Source organism: Aptenodytes forsteri, unplaced genomic scaffold (genome assembly GCF_000699145.1).
Source record: "Aptenodytes forsteri isolate BGI_AS27 unplaced genomic scaffold, ASM69914v1 Scaffold164, whole genome shotgun sequence".
In the NCBI taxonomy this organism is placed as follows: Eukaryota; Metazoa; Chordata; class Aves; order Sphenisciformes; family Spheniscidae; genus Aptenodytes; species Aptenodytes forsteri.
Genome location: NW_008795527.1, coordinates 2,705,591 through 2,726,441, shown reverse-complemented (window position 1 = coordinate 2,726,441; position 20,851 = coordinate 2,705,591). Strand labels below are relative to the sequence as shown.

Here is a 20,851-nt window from a genome sequence, read left to right as displayed (position 1 = left end):
TACGTTGCTCAAATGGCAGGGATGCCAGTTCTGAGAAGATAGCTCAATATTGGCGTGAAAAATGAGCTTAGAGTTCCCTGTGAAATGCAATACCCTATGCAGTGTCATCAACAGACATCATTTCTCCAATTCCCTCTTTCTGCTGGTTGGTCCCAGTAAACGAGCTGTGAAGACAAGTGGGAGGGTGCAAGAGTTTGGAAGGCAAGTTTGGTTTTCCACTCCTCTTTAAAAGATACAGAATTATATTATTCATGATGCTCCTTCATTCCCCAACCCCTCCTTCTCACTCTAAAGCATTCAGTTAAACATCTAGTCTCATTTCTATTCCAAAAAATGTTAACAAGGATCTAAATGGAGCAGCGATACCACCTCACTGGCAATTGGTGTGTGTTCGGGTGGTGGTGGTAGGAGCAAGATACAGGTTGCCATCACGTTTGCTTGCTGGTGTGACTGGTTCTGCCTATCCAAGCTTCTAGGGCCGTGGTCATTACACAGCTTCATCACACTGACAGCACCAAAGTAAAGACTAGGTAAAAAGCAGCCAAAAAAAAAGTTTAATGCAATTCAGATCTTGCTTCAAACCTGTTAAAGATTCCTTTGTGTTTGCTCTGGGTCAGGACTATTGACTACACATCCCTTCCACAGCAAACCGGCCTAAATGATCTGCGTAAGACTGAAACCATGAACTATAGGTTGTACTACAGACTGTATAGCATTGTTATGCAAAAGGGAGATGAATTCTAAGCCACAGAAGTCACTGCTTGTAGTGCAAACATTGTAACCTGGCTGCCGGGTGGCCTAGCAGCTATGGAATACCTGTCGGTGACTCTTCATCCTTATCCAGTTATTATTACGGACAGAAAACCAACTTGATCAAAGCACCGCAAATGCTTGGAACAGTCTGTTCCTATGCCTCATTAGTTTAAAAAAACACCACACAACTTTATCTGATGATAGGAGTTAAACTCTTTATTCCATTCAGAGGCATCTGGCAAGTGGAGCTGCATTGGGGGGCACATTACAGGTGAAAAATGATCCATACTTTGTGGATATTGAAATCATTTACAGTATTTACTTTCTAGCTATTCCCAAATACTCCAAATTACCAAGTCTCAATTGAAAAGAAAAACATGATTTACCCTACTAAGTCTAGAAATTTAAGAGAGATGACAGTATTTAAATCAGCAGATGTAAATGCAGCACCTATTTGTAAAGTAATTTTTATGGAAAATAATGAAGTCAAATCCTTCTCAAATGTTAAGAAAGGAACGTCAGACTGACTTAAGCCTCAACAAAAATTAAAAAGCTATGACTTTTCATACTTCAGTAATTTTAAATTCATTGTAAGAAAAAAAAAGTTATCCTAAAGGCTAGATGAAGGTCACTGTCAAAAAAGGAAAAAGAAACTCATTTTTCTTTGCTAAAACTACAACATAAGTTTGTGGTTTTTAAACCAATTAGTAAAGAAGAGATGCAGGAAAAACACTTCAGACCATTTTCAAAATTATCTAATCTGTACAACAATGATCTTTGGGAAAATTATCTAGTCTATGTAGTAATGCCTCTATTTCAACATGAACCTAAGAGGTAGATAACAAAATGATGAAACAAATGCTTTTGCTCGTTGTGCCCCTCAAATCAGTGCAGCATGGTGATTCTGATCATCTCATGCACAAAAAACATCACAAAAAAAAGGTTCAGAGGTAATAGCATGGCTCTGTCGACCACACACATACAGGCGCGCACGCGCACACACACACACACAGCAGTCTTTATGCACCATGTGTTGCCACATATTTTTTTTTTCTTAAACTGAGGTAGACTGAAGTTTATTGTAGAAACTTGAATGTGTCACTATTACCACAATCATCATTCAAATTACATTCGGAAATTAAAAAATTTGGTAACTTTCCTGTTATCCCTGCCTTTTGACATTTTTTTTTTTTCCTCTAATGGTTGGTTGCAGAACGTGCATAAATCCTGCTGCATCTATTATAAGCCAGGCTAGAGAGTTGTTGTTTGTAGAAACTTGAATGTGTCACTATTACCACAATCATCATTCAAATTACATTCGGAAATTAAAAAATTTGGTAACTTTCCTGTTATCCCTGCCTTTTGACATTTTTTTTTTTTCCTCTAATGGTTGGTTGCAGAACGTGCATAAATCCTGCTGCATCTATTATAAGCCAGGCTAGAGAGGTTGTTGTTTTGTTTTGTGTTTTTTTTTTCTTGTAATAGTTTTTAAAACCTTCAAAGTGGCTTAGTGTGGCCCATAACAGCGGCTGGATATGTAAACTTAGCCTTTCATTATCTTTCAATGTGATCAAACACTGTTTGACCTTCCCCCATCGTGGTAACTGAAAGCAGTATGATGTGATCTGCAGACAGCAGAGACCCTCGTGGCCTCAAATACGCTCTAGCAGATCGAGTGTTCTATCAAACTGAAGATGAAGCTTGCTCTTTGAACAAAATGGCAAAGTCCAAATGGGCTGCAAATGGTTAAATGTAGCATTATTAGGTAGTGATGGTCAAAGGCACAAAGGGTTCATGCATTCAATCAAGTAGCACAAAAAAAATTCAGCCTCTTGCAGCCTTCTAAATTTTTCCCCCAACCCCAGCCTCTTGCCATCACTTCCTTGTCCTGTTCCCAAAAAAGTACCGTCACAAACTTTTTCATCCCATCTTAAAAGAAAACTAAACGGCATTGCTGCTATCAGAATGTTGGCATCATTCACTATCTTTTGAACATTCACTGAATTTTTTTTTTTTTAAACAAATGATGGTGTTGAAGCCCTCAGAAAATCTGAGGCTGTGTTTTTTTTACCCACCTTACTCCCATCAGCCAGCAGCTAGAAGTGCTCTACTATATTTTTTCCCCGATAAGTCTGTAGTACTCCTGGCTGGTGGCTGATCAAATTTTAATTTTTTTTAAAAAAATAAAATGCTCAAGAACTATTAGCTTTATAAAGTATACAAAATACCAAAAAAAAAAAAGCAAAAAAGGAACAATTTCTCATTGAGGTACTAAATGCCTGAGGTAGTTTAGTAAAATGCATATTTATCTTTTTATGCCCTGGCCAACACCATTCAACACTTCCCTTAGGTTATTCATGGCAGTGTTATGTAAAAATGCAACCAAATTCTTTTTAAAAAAAACCACTTGTTTCAACATTGGGACTAACACTTAAACTCTTGTCGATACCCTTGCTCTAACCCTAGCCCACCCGCAATCCCACCCTCCAAATGTGTTTCTTCTTTTACAGCTGGACCTATAAGAGCAATGCCTTTTCTTTTTTTTTGTGTTTTTTTCTTTTTTCTTTTCTTTTTTTTTTTTTTAAACCAGTGAACTCAGAAGAGAAAGCTTCATTAAACCAAGTTCTAAAATTGTTGGGGAATAATAAGAACAATAAAAAAGACTAACGAGTTTATGTTAAATTGTGAGAATAGAACAAAAGGGAAGTGAAGGGGTCCTTATTTTAAAGCTGGGTTTCAAAAGTTTGAGAGAGCCTAAAGAATACATTCTCAGAGACAGCGTTCAACGGTTGCCTGGTCCTCGAACAGGTGATTGGCTTGGTGGATCTTCTGCATATAACTTCAACAGGTGCTCACCACCCGTCTCTCTGTCGCACAGTCTGTCTTTGGTCTGGCATCTGTCTCTGATGGGCCATTTCCTAAACCTTTATTTTCGTCTTGGCTGAGGCTGTCCGCTTTGCAATGTTTTTTGCTGTTGCTGCTGCCTTCTTACCTGAGCCAGTATTTCCTGAATTTTTCTCTGAGCAAGCTGAAGGACAAAGAAGAAACACCCCATCACGATGCCATGCCACAGTGACTCCTGTTTAAAACTGCCTATAGATGCTACTGGGATTAAGAAAGTCTGGAATAACTAAGTTCCTAGTACTGACAAGATTATTCATTAAATACACTTGCGTTAGTCATGATGTACAACTTAATTTTTCTTCTTTTTCCACCTAATACAACTACCCGCATGGTCAGTTTTCACATCCGTAATACAGAAAGCATGAGCATGGGAAGATGACTACCAACATTAAGATCATTGAAGATACAGGCTACTTGTATTTTTTCCCTCTGGAGATACTAACATTTTATAAGAACCACTGTTCTAATAGAGAGGGGACAATTTTTTTTTATACAACAGGGAGTCCAGAGGGTCAGACTTACAGGATTTACCAGCCCTCCCATCTCCTTTCTGAACTACAAAAGTCACCCATACCAAGGTATCAAAAGGAATTGGTCCGAACTAAGAGTTAAGTGAGGGAAGGAATCGTGTGATCCTTTTCTTTATGATACTAAATCAACAGATTGGGCGATGTGGACAAATTGCATATATTCGTGCAGCTCTTGCCAGGTATTATGAGATAGCTTGTATCTCCCTGCCATTTGAATTTCAGTCCGATCACAACTTGGGTTTTCTTTTGCTTTGAAAGTTTTAGCAGTGCCAGAGCCTACATATATTGGTAGGAGAATTTAAGAAGATTGTTTTTACATATGTAAAAGTGCAATATTGTTATAAATCTCTCACAGGCATGAGGAAAGTTTATTGCAGCAAGACAATTAGAAGAGCCTGGCAAGCAGTGCTTTCTGTATCCTGAGTAGAAAAAAGTCTTCCATCCCTTGGCTCTGCACATGGATATAAAAGAAAGACCATGGAAACATCAAGGCAATATAGAAATTCATTCCAGTCCTCCTACCTGGCATGCATAGAAGTGACCAGTTATTTTCACAACCACCTGATCATTTTCATCAGGTGTCTGGTCACGAGGGACTACAACTTCTGCACTTGTCAAGTTTTGAAGCTCATTTACCTATAAATAGATAGTAGAAGTCAGAAAAATCTTACAAAAAAATCCCACAACCACCAAGCCTCAAAGATACTGCTGACCACAGAAACATCATCCTCTAAGTTACATTTAAAAAAAGAGAAGCCCACTAACAGAAAGCATCTTTGTGCAGCAGTCTGCACTTCGCAAGATGAGCCTCTGGTGTTTCTAACATAAATTAGCACCAAGTTCTCTTAGTTTGGAGAGGCGTTTTAAAGACTAAATACAACACAGATGATGTTCAATACATGACTTGAAAAGGCAAATAGATGCCACAGTGTTTACAGTTGAGTTTACAAGTTTAAGGTCAGAAAACTCACACAATATATAATGTAGGGAAGAAAAAAAAAAGGTCAAAGTATTTATACGTTTTTCCTTAAAAAAACCTCCACAAGATGGAAAACTCCAAACAGAACAATGAGAAGTGTCCAAATTATTTTCAGTAGCCTATCAGCTTCCATAGTGTTAAGTAGAGGTAAAGTTAGAGTCTTTGTCCCATTTACTTATTTTATTTTAGAAATGCATAGCATTATTTAATCAAAAATGTTTTAGATTAACAACTCTGAAGAGATGTTTGGCCTTAAACCTGTTACTGCTGCAAGTAATGAAAGAGGCCACGTTGCCTCCTGACACTTAACTTCAACACCCCATTGCACTCAAGGATGGAGACCCAAGACTGAACCATTTCTGTGCAAATATCAGCTAGCTCCTGACTTACAACCATATGAAAATACTAGCACCTTTTCAGGATTGAAAAATCTCAGTGATGTAATTTTATGCAACAAACAGCCTAAGGAATGCCATCAATTAAGTTGAAGTAAAAATGTTTGGGGTTGTTTTGGTTTTTTTTTTTTTGTAATATTGAGGTCTGAACGTATCTTAATTTCCTACCACTTATTTAGAAATTATGCTTTCACTCAGTTTTGGCCAGATATGCCACCTTTGGACACACTGGATTTTAATTAAATGAGATTAGTGAAATCTTTTTGCAAAATCTGGCATAAGCTAAGGTTCACAGAAGCAGGTCTTGAGTGGAAACATATTCATTCTAAATGGAAGAACGACATTTCTATTAATAAAAGCCCTGCAGATCTGACTGGGACTATCGATTTTTGTTAGACTATTTCTTTTTTTTTTTAGATGAAATAATTCGTTCTATGAGATTGGCTTCTCTTGACTCCACACTAGAAGAAAGGAAAGCTTAACAGGTACACCTAAGAAAGTAGCACCTGCTTTAACATAACTTCAAAGGATTAGCTATTAGTTAGCTAAATGTTTAAGCCTTATACATATATACACACTGAAACAAGAAACATAACTGAAAAACAGTAAAAGTTTTATTTCAGCTACTTACTGTTTTGCCTCCTTTACCAATAACTCTACCAGCAGCATAGGATGGCACTTTTATATGAGCCTCAAGTTTCACTTCTTCTTTAGGTCCAAAGAAATTTTCTTCTTTAAGTTTTCCATAGATTCTCCCTTGAGCCTGCAAAAATGCTTTCAGTTAGAGAATGCACTTATTGAAATCTAGTTAACTTCAAGAAATTCCACAGAAAGGAGAATTCTCAGTACACAATCCTGACAAAGCGTTTTCCCTAATAAATACAGTAACTGTTTTTCTAAAAGAAGTCTTTGTACCAAACTAGGAAGCACCGCTGTCCAACTTTAAAGATCGCATGACAAACCAAGGAATCACAGAGCAATTTAACAGATCGTTATTATTCTGCTTTTCAGTAGAAACACTGCTTTTAAAAGAAACTATTGCATCTCTGTAGCGGTAAAGAGTGGTGGAGAAAAGAACTGGCTGGCTGAAGCACTTATTACACCCAGAAGCACAGAATGCAATTAATTGGCTCAGAAATCCATTCTTTTAAGGACACTAAACTAAAAAAGAAAAAAGCCACCCCCCCACCCCAAACAAGTCATGGGATAAAGACTCCAATTAGAGCAAACAGCTTACTTTTACAATCCATTACAACATATAGTTTAAAAATAAATAAATCTGACCTTGCTCAATTTTCTAAAGTGGAAAAAAAATCAAACTGTAGATCTAAATAGCACCATGGGAACAGTATTACTCCGCCCAGCACACAGTTCCCTTTTCTAGGGAACACACAAGTGCCAGGTAGCAAGAAGAATGTCCACTGAGACTAAGCTCATGAATCTTGCTGATTTTTAAACACATTTATTTCCTTATTCCCTGCTGTTCATCAGAGGATTCTTGAGAAATGGTAACCAGATCTTCTACTCCATACCTCCTAGAGGCATCAAAAGAACATTTCTATTGAGATACTGAAGAGAGATGCTCTGTGAAGACCATAAACCTAGGACCACAAAGCCTTTCCAGTTCAGATTCTTTATCACCTTCTTTAAATCATGCTCACCAGCCCTGTCACCGCGTACGTGCTAAATCCAACCATCAAGTTGGATTATGGCCTCAAGTTGCGGCAGGGGAAGTTTAGATTGGATGTAAGGAAAAATTTCTTTACTGAAAGAGTGGTGAAACATTGGAACAGGCTGCCCAGGGAAGTGGTGGAGTCCCCATCCCTGGAGGTATTTAAAAGACGAGTAGATGAGGCGCTTAGGGACATGGTTTAGTGGGCATGGTGGTGTTGGGTTGACGGTTGGACTCGATGATCTTAGAGGTCTTTTCCAACCTCAATGATTCTATGATTCTATGATCTTACGAGCCACCACTGCAACAGAATACGAAAAGTCCCAAAAGATTGCATGATGTGATTGTTATTATAAATAGTGGCAGCTTATTTTATCTTATTTCTAGCTCATATCCTAAAAGCCTACTCGAGTTCATGCTACTCTAGAATGGGTAAGATGAAAGACATTTTGTGACCTTGGAGCTGAAAGTGCTCAGTATTTGGGGTAAGTTAGACTCTGCCTGAAGAGTATGGAAAAAATCTGTAGCATGTGGCTTTGACCTAGGTAGGATACTGCAGGTCATGGGACCCTGTCACAGATGACAAAAGCTATCGTCTTTCCAGTGAGACAAAAGACTACACAAAAAAAACTATACAAGAACTCAGTACAACTACCACGTTCTGGCACCACCAACAGCCCTAGAATCAGAGATTCCTGCTCCAGGAAAACACTTCAAAAGGGTTTGTCAAGAGCAGATAAAATACTACTCCCAGCCATCATCTTGAGCTGGAGATTTTGAAACTGTTTCTAAATTTGTTAGAGACAGACAGGAGCCAGCATAGCCCTTTTTATTTCAATAGCAATGCTTTTCGCGTGCATAACACCTTCACAACCTGCACAGGCTGCAGAGCTCGCTGGGAGAGGCACTACAGGAAAAGAGCATGCATTACTGCTGAATTATAAAGCAAGATGAGATGTTGACTTTTTAAGGGATAGTAGATGTATTTCCAACATCCCAAATCCTTCAGTTCTTGAAAAAGTCTTTAAGGAAAGGAAACAACCTAACTGGGCCCAGTCTCTAGCTCCTTCACAGTAAAATAGTGGCTGAAATATGTTGTCTACACTAGATTCCACTTCACTTGCATGTGTCGCAGATCCAAGGCAACACGATAATCTCTGAATATTGGTGTCACAGGTATGCCTAAACTCTAGGGAGCACTGCAGCAGAGGCTGTAAACAGCAGCCTATTCTCTTCCCATTGCCTTGCTAATAAATAGCCCTGCATACCACAACATCCTCAGGCTGCTGCAGCTGAGGAAGAAAGGGGTGCAGCCACTGCAGCTACCATGGACATGAATCACAGACAGCAGAACACAATGTAGTAGGGAAAGGATGCCAAACTCACAGGCTCTGGGATGACACCACCTCTCTGAGAGCTGGTTACTCATCTGAGCAGCAGCTAATCCCTCTTCAAGTTCTTGTGCACCCAGATTAAATTCTTGGTGCCTAACAAGCAATAGCCCATGCTCAAAGATAGAGAAGACCCTTCTTAAACAGAGCTCAAGGACAGCATTAGTGAAGCTTGGCCCTGACTGTAAGGCATGCTTCAGGTTAACAGTGGTGATAAAAGGAAGGACTGAACTCTGCCTCTGCCCATTTCGGTCAAGAAGGCATTGCTCAAAGAGTAGTAAAAGACTACGAGGGCTGGAGCTGAAGGAAACCCCAAAGGATAACCCCTCTCATTTACAAGACCAGCATACTCAAGAGCATCAGCTGTGCTAGTACATTGATCCCTCTTTGCAAGCAGAAGCTGAAGTGCAGGGAAGTGACTGATTGATGTGGTTTTAACCAACGCATGGGGTGCAGAAAAGGGAGACTTTCCTCCTTGCATGATCCAGGTTGGGGAGGACAGCTGGCAAAAGAACTCTGTGGGACTTCAAGTCTATCTTAGGGAAAAAGCCTGAGGACAAGCCTTTGCTTACATGAAAAGGGATAAGGGATGTCCAAATCTATTTCAGCCTGCTACTGCTTGAGGGCAAGTTCACTGATATCTGATGGATAGCCAGAATCTGACCTTGTGCTGATCACAGATCACAAGAGCACTCCATATGTGGAACATGCCATGTGGCCAAGCCCACATGCACACACAAAACTTCAAGGAGGTATAGCTTCTAAATTATGCTTTGCCTTCAATAGCTTCTCAAATGTATATAACTGAGCAATAATCCCAAATGCATCTAGTTCAATATAACCACTGCAAAATACCTGGCCTGATACTTCTCCAAAACTCCTAAAAGCATTAATGAAACTGATTCTAGATATGCCTGAAGTTTGTGCACCTCCTTCTTGCAAGATGCCCTGAAGCAAAAATACGAAGACAGAAACAAGAACAGGCAAGAGAACAATGCCAGGACATGAACTCTCAAGTGACTTTCTACCTGATCTGAGCCTCATCTGTGATGAGGCCAGGCTGCTGCACTGAGCTGTCTGCATCACTCCTAACATGGTCAACTCCTTTTGGAGTAACTAGATATATCCCTTGGCACTTAAGGCAGAAGGCCACTCCAGAACTCAATCTGAACACAAATGGTATAATCAGGTTGAGTATCTCCTTGTAGTTGTAGTGGAAATACAATTAGAAATCTTGCATTTATCTATAGAGCTACCCAAAAACCATTTTCCATTTGGCACGCAACAGTAACCTGGGAAGACTCAGTCTCTCATCTTGTCAGCTTTGTTATTTCAATTAAATAAACTGTTGCATGTATTAAGACAGGCTTGAAAGACTGCACTATTGTGCTCGTAGATAAAAGGGAAAATTAGGAATGCAATATGGCCATATTTTCATGCTAGACTTGATTCTAACTGACATGAAACTCCCACCAGTTTTCAGGTAACCAGAATGTGGCCTCTGATAGTACTATGTTACTCATTCATATGAGATACCTTTCGGCAAAAGGAAAACAAAAATCAAGTGTTTACTAAAACTCTGAATAAAATGGTGCTTGGAACCAAGTGTTTTGTTTTCAAGATTGTCCCTTACAGTCCGAAGGTCACTACAGACTGACAAGTTTTTATATGTTGTACCTTGAACTGAGCTTCTGGAGGTCCAGTGATGATAACCATTCTCAGCTTGGCATCTGGTCCTTCAGCAGGGGCAATCTGGAATGGATAAACATAGCTTTTGGTAGCTGTATTTGAAGGAATAGTTTAAAGCCACCTCCTCCCCGTTTCAGTCTCACATTCTGTTCAAGAGTGAAGAATTATTCGTTACAGCAGCAGCATTACACTTCAGTCATGAAGGGTTTGTTCTCTTTAAAATGCATCAATTAGCTATAATGAAATACGGAGATATTGGCTAAACCATAAGCAAATTTACTTCTGAAAATTAAAGGCATAGCTACTCATCCACATATGGCAAAATCCCACAAGCCATTTTCATGTGGCTATGAGTGATGCAAGACATGTAGCCTTCAAAAAGACAAGTATGGTTAATAGACCGAGATTCTCATCCCTACCCACTAACTTAAATAGTCTTTCTAACAAGTTTTGCTCATTAGCAAAAGTTTGCATCCATCCCCCTAAGAACAGAAGATCACTTTACTGTTGTAACTAATCAGATCCAAAACATTCCTCTATACTGGACAATGAGTTCGCAGTTTCCAAGGGGTTTGTATCTACAGACATTTATTTGTGTGACCCAAATAAAAATTAAACTCCACCAGAGCTGAGACAGAGACGCCTGTAGGGTCTTTAGCAGTTCATGTCACCACAAAAGTAAGATTTCTGTGGGTGTTGTTCTCAGACTCCAGCAGCATTAAATAATTCAAACTAGCCTCTGACATTCTGGATGAATCTTTTGTTTATCACAACTGACATTTCCATTGTTGCATCTAGTATTACATAGCCACTGTTGAATGGGCAATATATTAAACACTACAGGATTTCATCTTAGCTGTTGGCATAGGGATGTTATTCATATTTAACAGCTGTAGTTTATTTCAGACAAATTACCAGTCACCATGCATCATTTTCACTGAAGAATTTTGTTAACCGAAGTTTATATAATTATTCATATTGTACCCTAAGATAGCGAAGACATTACATACTAGTTATCTGGTTTGCATATTTATTTTTCACATGATTTCTGCATTCCAATTGGCTATATCTAAAAATACACATTCATTTTACAGCAGTACATTTATAAGACATGACGTTGTGGTAAGGGCAAGCACAGACTAAATCCATTCATTCTTTGGAACACAAGTATTTTAGAGGGGCAAAATTTTGAGGCACATTTGGAGGCAGCTGACTGAACAGAGCTCAGCCTGATAATTGCCATTCATGTAAAACGGACATTGTAGTTTGCCTCTCAGTCACCTCATGTTTTCTTAGTGAACACCAGCGCCTTTATTGAAATTTTAGGAAAAATATTTTCCATCAAGCCTTTGTTACATCTTACACGTGTTTAAATGTTCTGGGACATTTCTTGCTTTGCTTTTATCTTAGAGAGTGTCCTGTTCTCAGCAGCTAGAGTAAAACATGTCTGAGGGCTGTGAAAAAAAACACGTACCGACTAACATCTCAATGTCTGAAAGGGCAACCTAAGAGACTTCAGTGTTAATTTTGTCTGTTTGCTCTTGGAAGGAGAAGTTATATACATACAAATAGTACCCAAGTGGTGAATTTTTAACTTCTGAGAGAAACCGTTTTACATTCCTAACCAGAAAACAACGTGTCTTCCATATACCAAGTCACAAGCTGACAACTTCATACACCCAAAACCTATAACGCTCATCCCGACTCCTTCAGAGACAGGAAGGGCTAACTCTGCGAATAATTTATAACCAAGGAGATGCCAATGGTTCCCAACAGGTCCTAGCGCTGTAGTACAGGGTGGGCAGCAGACAGCCCAGAAATCTCTGCCTGGCTCCTTTGCTGAATGATTCAGTCTGCTGGAGCCCCACACCGAGCCTGCATTACCAAGCAGTGACCCCCAGCACAGGGACACAACCTGAGCTCATCAACAGCCACGCGCACCTCTGAAGTGATGGGCTGGACACCGCAGCCTTACACGGAACCCCTGTGCATCTGCAGTTTATTTAGTCTTACTTTGTGGCTAACGGGTTTCATCAGATCTACAAAGCTCAGCACGAGCACAAAGATGGTGCACAGGGGTGTAAGACATTTTCATCTGTAACAATCTACAGCACAACTCAAAACAAGTTCAGAGTGTCAGGCAAAGACTTACTTCCTCCACAAAGTACGATTACTACAGTTTGGCAAGTTAAGTTACTCAGGCAGCACTCCCTCCAACTCTTAGCTAAAAGCACAGACTCCTTGATAATCACAATTATCAAGGATTTTTTTGCTCAAAAGTTATGATAAAGGGCAGGTGGTCAACACAAGGGAAGTTCAGAAGTTTTGAATAAGTTACTACTGTCATCTTTAACACTACTTTCACACAGAAGCAAGCATGCTGCTCCATATTGTTCTGTCAGATTACAGAAGAAGTTGCATTTTTATTTTAATTGATAAGCATACATGCAACTTCCCAATTTAGCAAGCATACCCTGTATCTGTACAGTTCTGTTAAGATTTAATCCTATTTCCACAAAAATCTTATTTACTTTATTCCTACTGAAGGAACAAAAGACCAGAGCTTTAGCAAACTTTAACTGAATTTCAATTAATACAGATATGTTAAATGCGTTGGGTAGAGGGGTGCCAGCCAGTAGAGGAAGCCTGAGGCCACTGTTAGCCAGATGCGTGAGAAACACGGGAAACTCCCTTTCCACTAAACTGTCTTCCAAGGGCCAACTAAAGAACTAGTTTAGACGGGTTCTTGGAGGTCCAGGTTATTTGACTTTTCTCTCTCCACCTAGCAGTACCCTCCATATACCACTTAATCTTTGGATACAAACTATGGGAATGGAGAGAGAAAAAGGAAATACATGTGATACATCGCAGCCCCATGCAAGACAAATTTGATAAAGAAAAATTAACACCTCTCTTTCTTCTATTCCATTTTTTCCCCTAAAAATATGATTACTAGTGCTCTAATGCAAACCATCTGGGTAGTATAACAACCATTTAATGTACTGCTCAATAAAGGATGGAACTGGGCACCGTGCCAGTTGGTTGACTGGCCAGTAAATGGATCGGCATTCGGCAAACCACACACAAGACTCATTCATCAGGGTTCCCCAATTATTTTGCTCTGCACACTTAAATGAGCACTTTCCAAGCCAAGCCCAGCCTCACCGGCTTCACCAAGCTCAACTCATAGCCAGCTCCTGCCCCTGACCTTTGGCAGATCCCTGCCATAGCACTCACTAAACAGGCCACATCTCCTGCGCAAAAAGAGAACCGAGAAGAAAGCATTTGCTTAATCTGTGCAGGAAAGTGTCAATCTGACAGCACATAACAAAGGTACACACTGTAGTTTGGGGGGTTTTTTGTTTTCTTTTTACTTTTTTCTTTTTTAATTTAGGCCAAAACATTATCTTTACAGCACAAAATAGCAGAACTGGCTCAAGCATCTAGATAAGATACTTGTGGTTACGATGGCATTAGTAGCAGAAACCCAAGGCCTTCCTACAGCTGCAACTGGTACTAACGCCTATACGCAGCCAAGGAGGATTTCACCAAATTGACTAAAATTCAAACTTAAGCTTCCATTAGGTCAACCTCTGCAAACCATCTTGTTCTTAGCTATATTGAGGTAGTCAACACACAAACAGCTGGATGTTAAAGCAGCATGCTGCCGTAAACATGATGTTAAAGAACTGACCGACCCCAGAAGCCTGGAGTACACAGGTGATTTTAAAACATGAATGCTTCAGCATGGAGCCATCCAAGCTTGACAGCCCAGACCAATCCATCTGGAACAGAGAGTGGCCACAGCAGTAGGCGACTTCACCTGTGCTGCTGTTTTTAGAAGGGGAATTTACCTCACCAATTTTCACTTTACCAAAAGCAAGAAGAAAGCCTTTATGCACTGCACCATTAAGACTTAAGTCTGTTTCTAAGAAATCAAGACCACCAAAGTCGTTTTCTTTGCAGCTTATATTTCACACCTCAGGAGACGTTTGAAAACATGCTTCTAATTATCTTGTCTCAAGGAAGATTAAAAGATTATTTATAAATAAATGTACCATTTATCACATCACATTCTAAGCACAGAGTGGGGGAGGACATTCACGAAAACACAGCTTGTGCAAACTTGCTGAAAGTGTCATGTAGAATAGACAGAAAGTTAGTCAGTGTAATAATACCTTAATAGATGCGCCTGCAAAACGAGAAAGTTGTTTGATGTGCTGTCCCTGCTTGCCAATAATAGCTCCAACTGCCAAGGCTGGGATGAACAGATGAACAGTCTCAGACTCGGGCTGTTGCTGTGGGGAAGAAGGAAATATGCAGTGAATGTTTTTGAACATTACAAATCAGACTGACAGGAAAACGGGTATGGAACAGGCATGCATGGAAATGAGGGGGAAATCTTACGATGCCCTGTGATGTCTGAATATTAAGGGTCTGGCTTTTCCTGGGAATCACAAAATTCACAGAACAGGAAAGAACAGTTTGAGCCAAAAGAGGATTCTTTCATCTTTTATAAAATACTTGCAATTGTAATGCTTAGAGTTTTTTTAAAATGACTGAGGTGTTGCTTCTTTGCGAGGCTTTCATTCTTACCTGTCACTGTCTGGATTCTCTTCCACATGCAAGACTCTGCAGATGAGGCTGCTACAAAGCAGAGGGGCTACAGCCTGAGCAGGCAAACTCCTTCTAGTTTTCCTAGTTATTTTTTTAATTTTAGATTGTGCTGAGAGCGGCACAAAAAGCCTCAGAGTTACATATATGCTACAGTTTCCTTTGTGTGGGAGTGATCTGGAATGATAGCCAGCTAGAAAACTGCCAGCGATTCCTCCTGTGTAACATTATGCAACAGTTGGAGCCTTGGCAGCAGGCCTCAATCAGGCGAGTAAATTAAACGCCAGATTAGGCGTTCTTAAAAGCGAGGACCCTAACATTGCACCCACTGGGTATCAGGCACCACTGCAGCTTCCTGTTGCTTTCAAGTAGACACCCCAGCTGGAGAGCACAGCGTAACACTTGAGATCCTCTCTACGTGCTGCATAGCGATGAGCGAACCGAACCGCGGGGTTACATATGCCACCATAAGCCATAGCTATTTTAGCAGGCTCAGAAGAGCTCATCTCGGACTAACGGAGCACCGCCGAGTGCCCATTACGCCACCGTACCATTAATCCATCCACTTATGTCAGGGTTACTTCTCAAAAGCATTTCACACAAGCCTTTCTTTGAACTAGGAGGTATTTAAGACACCACCACTCCCCCTTTGAAAGCATTTCTTCCTCTATGTAGCCCTCTCATGTATTTTCAAAGTTTGTTTTGCTCATCCTCAACAAGACAAAGCCAACAAGCCCTTTTCTTGCAGAGGTATTTGAAGACAACGCAGCCATCCTCATCCTCACTTTCTCAGCGCCCATCATGCAGACCAGCCTCAGCACCAGCGAGCAGTGCACGTGGGACCAACTGTGCTCATTTAGCTTTGCTCACTTGTATATTTTGGTAAGGATACAGACCCACGTAGGGAAGCTCACCAAAGCAGCTTTTTCTGGGATATTTTCAGAAAAAGATACGCTATATGCAACACAAAGCAAAAAGCAGCTGCAATCCTAAAAAGTTATCTCCACTTATTTTTAAATTTCAGTAACTTCTTTCAAGGGGAAGCAAAGTCCCAGTGCATTAACCGTAAACAAATCAGAACAAAATGCTTGTTTCCAAGTTTTGCCACTTTATTTTTGGTAAACGCAAGTCAACTGTAACCTCAGGGGAAACGAATTCCAGGCACAGCTCCATGTTCCAGGTGAAGAAACCCCAAAATAGGATATTGAGAATAGAAACACATTCTGCCAGTTGCTTTAGGTGATCACAACAGTTGCACAATTCACCCTGTGTTTTCACACGTACAAAGCATCAGGATTCACAGTCAGTTTATGCTGGTTTAAGCCCACGTTTTCCCTGGACACAGGTTGCAGCCCTCCACACCCAGCCTCCCCACTGCCCTGTGTGCTTTGCGGCCAGCAGGATTGCATACCCAGCTGATTTTTAAGGCAGGCAGTGGGTCCCTGATCCGAATAACCAGAGAGCCACAAAAGCGGCAGTCCTGGAACAAGGGAGGAAGCAACAACAATTAGGTCAGGGCATGGGAAAAGGTGGGAACACCCCTTTTAATCTGCCTACAGATCAGTTTAAAACGATCTCAAAACTACGCCCTGAAACTACATATTGGTAATGAAAGATACCAGTCACTTCAGTATATATGTTAAACTGCTTTCCAGAAGATTACTCATTTTCTCCTCCTATTATTACAAACATCCTGTGAAGTGTACTCACAGTAAGTCCTTTTACACGTTCATTGTGAATCCAGCAAGATTTCCAGTAACTTGGAAATGCTACTGTAGGTACTTGGTTGATCTCACCACTTTGGAAAACTGTTTCTAAATGGATACAAATTCATGAGGCATTTGGTTTTTTCCAGTTTTGTTGCAAGGACCCATACTAACTGCACTGGGTGTAGAGGCAACCTCTCTTTCCAATCCAGGTGCAGACAGCTTAGCCACCCCTTGCTCACTCATCTCCTTGACCCCTACCTTCAATTGTCCACACATGCTCCTGCAAAAGTCCACTGCCAAAGTTTCCCCTCCCACACGCAACTCCATCCACCCTCTTCCAGCTAAACTTTGAGCTAATGCACACAAACTTTCCAGCTAATTCATACAACGCTGCTACACATCGAAGATGTAACTTGACTTGGTTTTCAGGAATTTACACAGCTTCTACCTAAACCTACCTCCAGACACATTTCTCTACCATAGAAACAAATCAGACTTCATTACTTTTGTTTGCAGATATTTCCTGCCTTCCCTCTGTTGCCCATCTGCCTGCAGCACAGTTTTCCCCTCTTCTTCCCAAAGCTTGATTTCAAGCCACTTTCTTGGCTAGATTCAATTCACCACTGAAATTCCTTTCTGCTACCTCACCCTTAAACATGAAACATGGGCAAAGGCAATGAAAGACAGAAGATGTACATGTGTCTTTCCAACTGTACAGTCAGCTCACTGTAGCGCTCTCCCCCATCCCTCCTCATAGTTTTGACTTGATACATTTCAAATTCTTTTTTCCTGAAGGAATTTTATTATTTTTGTGTGAGTGAGGTTCTTTAATGTTAAACTTCCATTTTGGTGTAATAGTTATATATGTTTATTAAGGAACAGTGGAGAATCTGTCAATACTGAACTGTTTATACATTGTCATTTTTCAAATTCTTGTCTGCAGAAGCACATTGGCACATACGTATAACCAAATTCATCTCCAGTATAACATCACGCAGGATTTAGAGAAATTATGTCCATTTCCTTACCCACACTGATTTTTAACGACTCAAAAAAACCATACTGTATGATTTGTTTTAAAGCATGAACATCAAAAACAACAGCTCTTTCTTTTTCTTCTGGCAGAAATCAAGTCTAGCTAAGGCTTTTAAGAGAGTATCATAACACCAAGTCCAATTTATTATCTGTCCACCTCCTTACCCATAATAATTTTAAAATCCTTTTGTATTTACTGGAAGACTATCCTCCAAAAGAAACACATCAAAACGTAATGCAATGACTACACCACACATCAATCTTACACATGCTTCTGGGGATCTTAGGATGGAAGAAAATCAACTATAATTTAATCTTCCCCATGCCATGCCACATAAATCACAGAGCTTTCCAGGAACTTCTAGCATGAGTTATATCAGAAATAGATTCCGAGATCTTAAACATATGTTAGAAGCACTAAATTTAGGGAACTGATTTCCCACTGTGTGGAATCTGAGCTTCAACGTTCACTTCCTTAACAAGGCCAAGTTTGCTTAAACATATACTTAAAATTTAAAAACTAAAATATATATGTGTATATATATATCTTGGAGAATATCTGCCTGTAATGTCTCTTGAGAGCATCCTGCGGTTCATCTTTTTTACTTCATAATTTTAAGGGCTTTAACGGTATAGTTATAAAATTTAAATACTTTTCAGTCTAAACGTTAAAGCAGTGTGCATTCATTACCAAAGTTATAAAGTTCATTAAGTCATGGAATTAGTCATCAACTGATTTTTTGACAACAGTAAGGTCTCCTGTACGTGGAGAATTCTGTGCAGTTTTCTCCTCTTCCCCATTCACTTTATTTTCCCCCCACATAAGAAAATAGTTTATTCAAGACCAGCCCAGCCCTGGGAACTGACAGAAGTATGAGAAAAAAAAAAAAAAGATATTTTAAAATAGTAACCTAGGTTCTCCAAGATGTATGGCCTATACATCCACCCTAATTTGTGAGTAACCGTCTCAGAGGTCTGTGATGCACAAACCACCTCTTCTGCCCTAGCAATATTTGTGGGATGGGCTCAGGACTAGTCCACCCTAAAGTTGAACAGGTCCAAACAGCATAAAGCAAGCTACATACTCTTCTGGGCAGTGGGGTGGGAGGCCTGCATACACTTGAGGAATATGGCTTTGGGGAGAGAAGTTTCTGTCTCGCGTAGCTGGGGCACACAGTTAGACAACACCAGGACGTTCACTCAGATGGAGAACTTTGTTTCTTAGAATTAAAAATATTTCAAAAAAAAAAAAAAGAGCTCCAGAACCAGAGATTCAGAAACTGAGATTTCTTAGTTCTAAGAAACAGATTCTTGAAGAGCATGGTGACCAGAAACAATTAATTCAGTTCATAAACAGCTGATAATACTTGCTTTGTTTCTGCAAAAATCAGTATGCTTTAAACATAAAACAGGCTTGATAAGGAATTTTCGCCTATATCCAGCCCATTTAACTAATGAAAACAATTTTAAATGCTGGTTTTGTTCATTAATTGGATTCCAATTTCCATCCAAATGTAGCCTGATGAAAATCAGAAGCTAAAAATTAATCAAGCAAATAAGAAAAGCACTATTCATCATTTTTAACAGAAAATGGAAAAAATATATTAACCAAAGCAAATGGTAAACTGCATACTTGTTTAAATAGAAAGATATATTCACTACATTAGCAAAGGGTAGCTGTGGTGGTACAGACTACACTAAGGCTTTCAGAAAGGTAACTAAAGTACAGATGTAAAACTTGATAAGTTAACTTAAATCAGATTTCCTGCTTGCTCATTTAAATCATGATTGAAAACTCATCTAACACAGACGTGTAAATTAATGTACCCCATTGGATGAAGCTAAGCAACTGCTTCTGCACACCAGCAGCTCTAACGTTTTACACTAGTCCAACTCTTTCCTGTAGCAGCTTGGATACACTTCCTTCCATACCTCCTGCAAGTCCCTGAACACCAGCCATCTGTCCCTAGCCTAACAGCCCATACCAACTATTTCTTTAAAAAAAAAAAATTTCTTTTTTAAATTCCCACCACCTCCACCCAAGATCTAGCCTAATCTGTTCCTAAAGCCTGTAACCAACCCCCCTGGCTGCTTCCCCATTACACTGGGCCTGTCTGGAGCCCCTGCACTGCAGGTACTGTCAGGAATGTCCCCTTCACTCCAACCAGACTCTGCAGCCCTACAGAAGATTTTCCCAGGAGAATCGCTTCTCTGCTGCCATCCCAACCACCTTATAGTTTATTCTTAGCAAACTAGCTTAGCAGAGCAGTCATTTCTTAGTGTCCAGAGCCTCAGCTGGGGTGAGGCTCTTCCCCTCCTTGGGATATTGCCCTATGCCCTTCAGCATGAGGGCTACTGCTCCACACCAGAGCTAGAAGCTGAGGACTCCCAGCCAAGAAAGTCTGCAGATATGATTGAAAACTCATCCAACACAGAGGTGTAAATTAATGTACCCCATTGGATGAAGCTAAGCAACTGCTTCTGCACACCAGCAGCTCTAACGTTTTACACTAGTCCAACTCTTTCCTGTAGCAGCTTGGATACACTTCCTTCCATACCTCCTGCAAGTCCCTGAACACCAGCCATCTGTCCCTAGCCTAACAGCCCATACCAACTATTTCTTTAAAAAAAAAAAATTTCTTTTTTAAATTCCCACCACCTCCACCCAAGATCTAGCCTAATCTGTTCCTAAAGCCTGTAACCAACCCCCCTGGCTGCTTCCCCATTACACTGGGCCTGTCTGGAGCCCCTGCACTGCAGGTACTGTCAGGAATGTCCCCTTCACTCCAACCAGACTCTGCAGCCCTACAGAAGATTTTCCCAGGAGAATCGCTTCTCTGCTGCCATCCCAACCACCTTATAGTTTATTCTTAGCAAACTAGCTTAGCAGAGCAGTCATTTCTTAGTGTCCAGAGCCTCAGCTGGGGTGAGGCTCTTCCCCTCCTTGGGATATTGCCCTATGCCCTTCAGCATGAGGGCTACTGCTCCACACCAGAGCTAGAAGCTGAGGACTCCCAGCCAAGAAAGTCTGCAGATTCACTGTTCTTTCTGCAACTCTTGCTTGCAGAGTTAGAAAGATCTGTAGAGCCCAACAGGCTGCCCTTGGGATAAACTTACGGTAACACTTCTGCCAAGGCCTGGTCCATCAGTCCTACAAACTGCCCAAAATCACACACAAGG

General features: G+C 40.4%; 1 protein-coding gene across 4 annotated transcripts in view; it reads right to left on the bottom strand.

Annotated features, from left to right (window-relative positions):
* Positions 1 to 2,157: 2,157 nt before the first annotated feature.
* The window catches only part of IGF2BP3 (insulin like growth factor 2 mRNA binding protein 3), a 118,493-nt gene continuing 99,799 nt past the window's right edge, over positions 2,158 to 20,851 (bottom strand). For 2 of the 4 annotated variants that reach the window (XM_019472783.1, XM_009282048.2), the window contains 5 exons: positions 14,492 to 14,611; positions 10,302 to 10,376; positions 6,193 to 6,324; positions 4,710 to 4,823; positions 2,158 to 3,781 (listed from right to left, as the gene is read on the bottom strand). In XM_019472783.1, coding sequence (XP_019328328.1) covers positions 3,680 to 3,781; positions 4,710 to 4,823; positions 6,193 to 6,324; positions 10,302 to 10,376; positions 14,492 to 14,611 — 543 coding nt within the window. In that variant the 3' untranslated portion in view covers positions 2,158 to 3,679. Of the gene's footprint in view, positions 3,782 to 4,709; positions 4,824 to 6,192; positions 6,325 to 10,301; positions 10,377 to 14,491; positions 14,612 to 15,797; positions 15,850 to 18,789; positions 18,805 to 20,851 lie in introns of all 4 variants that reach the window. The other 2 variants (XM_019472784.1, XM_009282047.2) reach the window with 2 other exon arrangements.